General features: G+C 40.4%; 1 protein-coding gene and 1 long non-coding RNA gene across 2 annotated transcripts; both read right to left on the bottom strand.

The window, feature by feature from the left end:
* Positions 1 to 763: 763 nt before the first annotated feature.
* On the bottom strand, positions 764 to 3,427 carry LOC146193762 (uncharacterized). Its single transcript, XR_014706475.1, has 3 exons — positions 3,320 to 3,427; positions 2,934 to 2,995; positions 764 to 1,902 (listed from the first exon to the last, which is right to left on the bottom strand). It is a non-coding gene; the product is annotated as an uncharacterized LOC146193762 (long non-coding RNA).
* Positions 3,428 to 3,670: 243 nt separating this feature from the next.
* LOC146193761 (uncharacterized) lies at positions 3,671 to 9,262 on the bottom strand. Its single transcript, XM_084600597.1, has 7 exons — positions 9,176 to 9,262; positions 6,443 to 6,629; positions 5,906 to 5,980; positions 5,246 to 5,339; positions 4,966 to 5,108; positions 4,647 to 4,837; positions 3,671 to 3,859 (listed from the first exon to the last, which is right to left on the bottom strand). Exons 2-7 carry the CDS (start codon positions 6,627 to 6,629, stop codon positions 3,671 to 3,673), a joined length of 879 nt encoding a protein of 292 aa, XP_084456723.1. The 5' UTR covers positions 9,176 to 9,262.
* Positions 9,263 to 9,853: the final 591 nt, after the last annotated feature.

The raw sequence follows: 9,853 nt of genomic DNA, 5'->3' as shown, positions 1-9,853 counted from the left end.
ATGTCCGATATTTGAATTTTTTTAATCTGGGCGAGTAATTAGTGATCTAAAAAGCACCTTATCTTGTTCCCGACAAAATTGCAGTGCACAAACAATCTTGAAAGCCGCTTATAGCGGAAGAATTTCGAAAGGATAGTTTTCCTAAAGTTGTGTTTTCGCTAAGAGCGCGAACTTAGAAAAATGAGTTCAAACATTTCGGAACATGCTGTTTATTTTTGGACTAAACATTATTACTCAAAGTGCCCTGCTGTATACGTAGTGCCCTCTTCTTCAACTCGACAGTACTCTCCCAGGAAACACAAAGCCATCTTCAAGACATCTAGTTCTCTGCTAGTTTAGCCAAGCAGGTTGACTACAAGCCGTCTTCTTCAAGCCATTAGCTGCTATTAGCCGGCTTCAAGCTCAGCTTTTTTTCTGCTAACGCTCCCTCCAATATCGTCTTGAAGACGTCTTAGTAAGCTTCGGCCAAGAACATCAGTAGATATTGCAGATCTGTGCTGCAATGGCCTTATTGAAAGGCAGTCCGATTCACAGCTATTACTGGATTATTTTGCAGGCCATCCACGAAGAAATACTGAATTGTTAAGAATTCTGCATTACGGTTGGAATCTGTACACTCCATGCATGGTTTCAACCATGCTGCAGAATCGTCTGATCAGTTGAGCGTGTGGTGAATGTCACACTGGAAAGCATGTTAACCAACATTAAAACCAGTAATATATTTATTGCAATTCACAAATACAAAAAGTGTGAAGTTTTCACTCTTTCAGTGAACATAGAAAAACAGGACAAGTGGTTCAAAATTGAAATAAAAAACTGATTAGAAATTCCAAAATTTCAAATAAATACAGCAAGTATCAATCTGTGACCATTACTTTCAGAATAAGATACAAAACAAATAGAGTTGAAAACGAACAAATACAGAACTATAGTTCAATATTGCGGAATTGCAAATAAACACAGAGGCGTCACTGTCATAGGAACTTTCAGTGATTAGAAGATGTCGCCAGAAATTTCAACAAACCGGATACAAAAAAGTTCAGCAGCTCAAACTTTATATATAAAGAACCACATGAATATGATACAGCATCTAAACTACAAAGACAATGTTACTGTCACCAGGACATTTAACGACTAGAAAGTACATTACTAAAAATGACCAAACACAGATACATACAACTGTTGCGAAATTCTCCACAGAACTTTCAATAGCTACAAGATAATGATTAAGTTCTCCAAAGTTCAAAAATAGAAAACTGGTTAAAAATTTCAAAATTACAAATAAATACAGCAGGTCTTAATATATGGCCAGTACGTAATATATCACAGAACTTTCAATAGCTACAAGATGATTAAGTTCTCCAAAATCCAAAAATGGAAAGCTGGTTAAAAATTTCAAAATTACAAATAAATACAGCAGGTCTTAATATATGACTAGTAAGAAATTTCAGTTCAAAATTATTAAGACAAAATGCAAATACATACAAATAGTACAAAATTGTCTACAGAACTATCAACGGCTGCAAGATAATGTTCTTAAAAGTAAAGAACTGCTTATGAACTACAGAACTCCAAATGAATACACGTCTAAAATAGTCACAAAAACTTCCAGTCACTAGCAGATACAGAACAAATTGAATTCAAATTCAACTACTTGAAAAAACAAAAATGTGTGAAACTACCAACAGAACCTTTCAGCAACTAAAGACGTAAAAAGGGCTGCATAGTTTATAATTTATTGCAGAAACTAAACAAGGCTAAACTGCAAATGCAAAGGTATAAAACTGTTACTGCAACTTTTTGAGAGGCCCGCTGAATGAGTAAGACACACGAGGGGAGCACACCATCCTTGAAAGTGTCGCTATTTTCATCGGCTGTGCAGCTGGTTCAGAAGCTGTTACTCTGCAATATTAAAAAAACAAAAACGAAACATTGCGTTTAGCATGAAATAACAAAATGAAAAACCTACTTCCCTCTCAAATGAAATGCAATGCTTAACTTTTTGCGCCATTAACTTGACTAAATACTGACAAAAAGCTATGAAGAAGATGAAAATAACGCTCAACAGAAGCTGGATGCACAAAATATATACAGTCAGCAAGTCAGCTTATTCATCTAAGCACACTGAAGTGTTACCATGAACTCTTCATGCACCAGTAAATGTTACTATGCAATGCTGTCGGGCGCTCCCACAACAGCGAGAAACAGCACCCTGGTGTCACGAAAAGAAGTTTACAGTGAATTTCATGCCCCCCCTGGCCTTTAAAAAATATTAAGGCGAAAGCCTTTATAGGCTCATGAGTGTGCGTGCGTGCATCCGCAGAAGGTGTCACACTAAACCTGTCAATCAAATGACATCACCTAAAAGAAAATTTCCCATAAATTTTAAATGGCGCTGGGATTTGAGCTCGGGTTCTCCCGGTTGAGTCAACATTGCTAACCGCTCAGCCACGACGCCACAGTGTAGCTGCATTGTTAAAGCGTCAATATATGTGCAGGCATTTGCACATTCACTTAAAGCGATATCGTGATAACTGAAATTAATTAACACTGCACCATTAAAGCTTTCCCTTCACACTTTAGTGGTCCAAAGTGCACCCCCCCCCCCCCCCCATCCCCCAGAATTTTTCGTTTTACTTAGCCGGCTCAATCACAATCATTGTTCAATGTACATAGCTGCAGAACTGATCAGGTACATTAAATCATTGCTTCAACTACGCAAGCCAGGTTTTAGTTGCACTAATATGAAACCTGTGGCCGACAGTTCCACATTCATTATACATGCAGTTTACAGCTTTGGCTGGCGCATTTGCTATGAAGAGCCCCACCTGGTTCTGCTTACTATTTTGCTAAATGACACTTCTAATTCAGTGAAGTCTATGGTATGTGTCTGTGTATATAATGCTCTACAGCATGTAGCTGGAAGCACTCACCTGATTGACCACCCAGTGTTACTGGCTCTTCCAACAGGACAGTATTTGCATCAGAGTGTTGCCTGAATAAAAAATGCAACAATTGAAAATGTGTTTTTAGTTATATCCATATCGATGATGTAGAAAGCCATGTTCATGTAAAACAGCACACAATTTTTAGAATCATATTCACACTGCTGCTTTATACAAAGGCACACGCACACAAAAGGATGTTCCCATGGGTCACAAACATTAGGGATTCAGCTAAAAACATGCTACAAATGGCCCATAGCAAATGGACATATGTGACTGCAATGCATTTCATGTTACCTTAATGCAAATGTCACAATCATAACAGTATGTTATGTTAGTGATTCTTTAAATAGAATTATGAATGGACAAATTACCTTCTGGAGGCTGTTATCACCCTCAATGTGCAATTCTTCAGCCATCCTGCCGCTGCTTGTTGTATCGTGTGGGAATCGGCGGAGGCATAGCGCCTGTCCATTCGTATAGATTCTGAAAAGAGGCACACCTTACTGAAGGATTGCAGGCACTGTCCAACAGCTTATTTGAAAAGTCTTAGTGGCTCATGCCATGAAATGAACTCCAGTTTGGCTAAATAGTAACTGTTTTGGCATTAAGAATATAACATGTAAACTATTATACCATCTATCATCTTATGATAATTTTTCAAATTCAAGCTAACAGTGCAGGCCCTACTGGCATACTCATAGGAATGAATTAATGCTCATGCACTATTTGTAAAAGCCTACCAAATACACACCTTCAATCACACCAAAGACAAGCAGGTCTTTCAAGCTTCTCTTGCCCCGCTGCCCGAAAACGCTGAACATCTTCCCCACTTCGTCGGTGAACACTGTGCGCAAGATGTTTGCAGTCAAAGCCCTGATGTTTTTTCCACCTATCAGTGAAAGTCGGCGTGCCTGAAAAAAATATATATTGAACGATATTTCCCAGAGTAAAGCAAAACAACTTCACATATTTTGGTAGCATATCTTCTGGTACAGATGAATGAAGAATTGCTTTAGCTTGGTAGAGCTTGCCTCAATGTGGTGAAGGCTAAACCCAGCTTAAATCCGAATTTATATTTGAGAACTGAAAAAGCATGTCTTAGATGAAAGCAGTTTTCAACTACATCAGTTCTTAGCATTCACTCAAATGATAAACAGCATTTTGTGGCTACGGCCTAACACCATAAGATTTTTTTCTTCCAAAAATTTGAGACCACAACCTTCATGGTTTTCTGAAATATGATATATAGTACTGAAACCTATAAGTCTACACACTTAAAAAAAAAAAAAGTCACTGCAGCTACCATTCTTGCAGCAGTGCATCCGTCAATGTGAGCACTGATGAGGGTGACTGGAATTGGTGCTTGCGCTACTCCATTACTTGGTCTAATGGTGCCACCACCATACATGCATAACACTTCATACCACTTCAACACTTTGCTGTCCTTTGCTTTTTGAAGTTTTCCTTCTCAAGAACACTATCCAGCTACGGCATGTATGTCAAGGATACTGAGCTTTATTTGTTCAATTCCAACTGCAATAACTGGATTAATATGAATAGTGAAACTGCATTTCTCGCTACCAAGCGATAAGTCCTGTCCTTACCTGATACACTAAGTAATGCAGTATAGTATTAAATGTATTCTGTGCATCCCGCAAGCCCTCACCCTTAGCCAGCCATAGAGTCACATTTACTTACCAAGCTTGTTCTCACGGCTTTGTCGCCAGCTATCTGGGACTCCAAATAATTTATGTCATCTTCATTTTTTAGAGGCAGCTCTAAACGAATGTCTTCACCTCTGTCATCTTTTGTGCTTGTAAGCAATTTGAGGATCTTTTCATTTTGCTGTTTAATGTGCTGAATTTCTTTTAGCAGGACATATGTTGCATCTGAAAAAGGAAGGCCTCACTGTACACTTCACAATGTTGGCTATGTTTGAATCTACATATCACAAGAATTTATAGTGAGCAACGACTGTAAGGCAAGCGTGATTAGAGAGCGTGAGCTGTACCTATACCTTTAGAACAACTTTCGCTGATTGGCCTTTCAACTATGGGTTCTTCAGAGCACAAAGTATAATGGGCACATGTTTTCGGGCTCTGGGCACTTTTCTTAACAAATTGTGTCGAAAGACATCTTGCAGGGACACGCTTCTTCGGGCTGCAAACCACAACAATATGCCAAAATCATTAAGTAAGCAATCCAGATTTGTTCGTTAGAAAAACAAATTGCAGAAATGCAATTTCCTTTCTAATGACAATAGCATTACAACCAATGCTATCATTATAGAGATTCACCTTGGCAGCTTGCATGGCATCCCTTCAAGCTCACTTTCATCTTCACTGCTTGATATAACTCTAATAAGTTTCCGTCGCTTGCCACGTCCTCTATCTGAAAGGTGAGAACTATTCTCTTAGGCAGCCATGAGGTGCACAAGAAGGGGTTTGGATACTAAATTAACTATGCTCATGAGATGCTGCAAGATTTACCCATCATCAAGACCTAATAACAAACTCAATGTAACCCACGACATGGGAGTAAACATCACAGCAATGACAGCTACAATTGAGAAATTATTGGTATAACACCTGAAAAGAAAGATAAGACAAGATATTTCCAGCATTGCGATCTAATAAAGTGTTTTGCTTCTTTCAAGCAAACATTCTACAGTACCTTAGAGGCACGAACTGACAATTAAATTCATTTTCATGCCTTACTCTCATTAATGTAAGGTTTCTGCAGTGAAATGCGTGAAGCACAAAATGCATTTGTTGCTTAATTCATTTCAATGCATCAAGCAAAAAAGTCGAGGTGACTCTCTGAAGACTATAACAACACCATCTGGTGTTTTTGTTACCATAAGTGTTAAAAATCTGTCTAAACACACATTAATGTGAATGTCAAAATGTCTGATGCAGTCCTTAAAGAACATACTGCATATGATTCTTGAATCCTACCTTCATCTGCAGATGTCTGAATGTTATCAGTGGCTTCAGCACGAGCCAGGAGTGCACGCGCAGTCTTGTATGAAGCTAGAATAAAGGCAAAAATACTGCTTGCTTAATTAGCCGACATTACACAAAGAGTAGGTGCTGCTCTAACTTAAAAAACTATCACGCTGCTTTGGTGGCAGCCTATGCATGGTGTTTTCATTGCCCATTAGAAAGTTGTTTCTGATGCCTTAACTGATATCTATGATCGTTATGGCTTAGACCGAACCTGTTATGATTGAGAGTCAATACCACCATGCCACAGCAGCAGTCCTATTAGGAAGCAGTAGTAAACTAGCAAATGAAGGCTGACCACCTTGCTTTAATGGGCACTTTACCCTGGGAGGTCAATGCAAGAATTTAATCAAGACATTAATACATTATTACTGGCATTTTCTTAATGATTTCCTCTTAGAACAACACCACGAATGACCCAGTCACTCCAAGAAAAGTAGGAATGCAAATAAGCAGGTTCGAAGAGAAAAATGTTGGCAAGCGAATTACATTCTAGACGAAGGACAATAATCTTGTGGCGAGAATATGATTCATCCGGAGTTTGCATGCGCTCAACAGCTTTGCTTATTGTTTTGGAGTTTGCATGGCTAGGCCACAAGCAGTCCTCTCCATCGACCCAGTTTGTTGGTACAACAGCAACAGAGTCATCGCTGGCAAACCGCACCACTGCATACATCTGTCGATGAAAGTCGTTAGTGCCACCCACAGGTTCTCACTTGGGATCATTTTTGTGAGCAGTAACATAAATATACCTTCTAAACATGCCTCGCAAAACATTTCACTTTGTTTACAACATAGAACATGGAGTTGACTTTCCAAATACACAAGGTTAATCCACAGCAACACAGAGTATTAGGGGAAGTGTAAACACAGTGCCTTGTAAAAATAAACACAAATCTAAACATATTGTACAGCACAGATTACAAAGATACTGTATCAATTCACAAAAATCAAGAAAGCTGTCCGACATTAGATGCAACAGTGATACTTCCTGCAAAGACTAAAAACTGGCTTCTGAATGAAGAAGTGGTAGCACAACATACGCATTAGGTGCACTATGATGGGGAAAGAGGACACATTTGCATTTTATGTCGGCTAAGAGCCATGCCATAACATGAGATAGGTTCTGAACAACAAAGATGCCCAGTTCAGAAGAAATAATAGGCTTGGAAAACATAACTTCTGAGGACTGAAACTTTTGGCCTATTACAACTTCTTGACCAACCCTGTCAAACGCAAAGTTGGAGACAAGTATTACACTGCTGTCTGAGAGCATACAGCAATTGTCACCAAGGCTGCTCTTCAAAGTGAATGTTTTAAACACTGCGATACGATTTTCAGGACCTTTGAATGTTGGTGGCAGTGGGCCATCAGCATGCGGTTCCTTGAAAACCACACCAGAGGAGGACGCAGCTCCTTTTGCTGGAAAGAGTTCCCCAGACCTCATCTTCTCATGAATGCGGTTCGCAACTTCCTCAAGAGGTTTTTTTTCACTTCGGACAAGCTTTTTCAAACTCTGAAGGAAGCTTTCCCCAGCAAAAGCGCTGTATGTATCAAGGCAACCATGTAAGAGGACATCGTCTGCCAGATGAATCAGCCCATGAACGTTATAGCTCATGTGACGACGGCCATACAATCTGTGCACACAATTTACAAAGTAAAACAACAAGTCTTTTGCAAAGCTATTCAGTGAGATGCATAAAGAAGGGCTAGCCAAGATTCGTACAGCAACATGGAGAACAATAAAATGCTCATAACTCTTACGAGGTAAAACAGGCTTCAGAACAATGGGACCTGCATAGAGAAGGAAAGTACGCAACTCAGTTGCCTTCCAGCGATCAAGATGCTTTAAAGACCGCAGTGGGCGAGCGAACTCCAGGCACCAGTAACTTTTCAAAGCAAGCAAGGAATCCGAAAGCTGTGCAACAGCAGAAGCTGACAGACGATGGGGCAGCTCACCTCTTGCCCATAACAAGAGGAACTTCTTGGTGACTCCTATGCATACCAAGTGCATATAGTCCAAAGGAAAAGTTGAGACTAATCCAATGGGAAGCCTCTCAAGGACAGTGCTGCCAACATGGTGTTCTTTCTGAGTTTTGCTAGCAAAGTCATCATCTGTGCGAAGGGGTGCATTTGTGCGAGTAAAAACAACCCTCTGATCTACAAATTCTCCTTTTTCTGTGCACTTAGTGCAACTGAAATAACCAGAGTGAGTTTTCACGCCTAGCACAAAGGCTCGTGCAGGGGCGTCGCATACAAAAGCTCTAACTTCTATAGTGAATTTTCTGCCCTTTACACAAAGTCCACTCTGATACAGACTGCACATTTCATCAACAAATGGAGTGAGAAAGGTGTCTGCAGACTCTGGTTTTGACTCTCCGTGGTAGCAGCCGACAACAAATATACTGCTGTTTGGGATTCCCTCTGCCCGACATAAAATAGGCCAAAACTGGCTCGTAGAGCTTTTCGATAAAGGAATTCCGTCAATGAAAAATGTTAGCTTGAGACATGATGGCGCCACTGAAATGTCTACAAGTGCATTCAGCAGAGTCATCAGACAGGTTTCTACTCCCATATGTACATAACTCCCTGGTGGCACAACAATAATATCATGCTTCCTAGGTGTTCCGAGCAACGCCCTGGCATCCGAAGGCAAATTAGCGAAGCATGGGCAACAGTCGTGCGTTTTCAGTTTCTTTAAAATATCACTGACAGCCTTGAGGCCCACCCCATTTCGTACTGCCCAGCTTCTCAAAAAGTCGCTCATGCTTTCATGATCTTTCTCATCTGAGCACACACCACCAGAAAAGCTAGTACAACCTTCACTTTGAACAATGCCAGGCACAGCAGACACTTTTGTTTCTAATTCCACACAGTCTGAATCAGAACTGGAAATGTTGCCTCGTTCTTGATTAGCTGTGGATGGGTCGCCTGACATAGTGAACACATTCGCACCGACAGTTTGCAACTCTGAACATCCCGGTTCTTCATTAGCTGTGGATGGGTCGCCTGACATAGCGAACACATTCGCACCGACAGTTTGCAACTCTGAACATCCCGGCACCGGCCCTTGCTGAAAAGGATTCGCCGAAACCGATCCCTCGGGCGACGGTTCAGCCATCGAACGTATGCGCCACGAACGTATCGAACGTCTGCCACCGAGACAGTTCATCGAAGTTTTTAGTGCGCCTCGAAGACATAAGAAAAACTCAAAAACTCTACCTTTTGAACTCGAAGTCTTGGCGTGCTGCCGCTAACACAAGCACAGCAATCGTTCCGACGGAGCAGCTTTTGGCGCGAAACAGCATAGCAACAAAACTGACAAAACGCGGCCAGTGCGGCGCTCGCAGCGCCGCGACGCATCTGCACTAAGACGTGTTTTCAGTGCAATGCGCTTATTAAAACTAATACCAACAAAACTTTGTATATCAGAAGTTTTTACTTTTAAAAATGTAATAACAAATTTACTTACCAATTTGTATGCAGCTCTATACTTCAAAAGTTGAAGAGCAAGAAATGAAGGTGTGGTGGCGCTACTTTATTTTTGAAGAAATGGCGGGAAAACGTGACTTTCGCGTAGTATGCATATAAAATATCAGCGTTTCTATAAGTGCTATCCGGACGTGTCTACTTTAATGCTCCCTGCAACATTTTGTAAGCGCCACGTACGTGCAACTGAGATATATGTTAATTTTTTTTCGCTTGAAGCATACGCGGATCTAATTAATGAAGTATGGGTTACCATATTACAGGCACAAATGCCTCGAAGAAAAAAAAAACATTTTTTTTTCAGAATATTGCATCTCATTCAAGCATGCATGTACATTATTGTCTAAATTACGTCTATAAGGAAATGTCTACAAGGCATCAAACTTGAGATGTCTTCTAGACGCCTATAAG

Source organism: Amblyomma maculatum, chromosome 4, assembly GCF_055883805.1.
Source record: "Amblyomma maculatum isolate TAMU_Amacu chromosome 4, ASM5588380v1, whole genome shotgun sequence".
NCBI lineage: Eukaryota > Metazoa > Arthropoda > Arachnida > Ixodida > Ixodidae > Amblyomma > Amblyomma maculatum.
This window is presented reverse-complemented; position numbering and strand designations above follow the sequence as displayed.

Bases quoted from the DNA above. Each gene is read 5' to 3' on its own strand.
- LOC146193761 (XM_084600597.1), bottom strand. From the start codon at position 6,629: ATGTATGCAGTGGTGCGGTTTGCCAGCGATGACTCTGTTGCTGTTGTA. The intron at 5,109-5,245 runs GTGAATCTCTAT...TGTGGTTTGCAG, and splicing joins ATGCCATGCAAGCTGCCAAG to CCCGAAGAAGCGTGTCCCTG. The intron at 4,838-4,965 runs GTATAGGTACAG...TTCCTTTTTCAG, and splicing joins CAGCGAAAGTTGTTCTAAAG to ATGCAACATATGTCCTGCTA.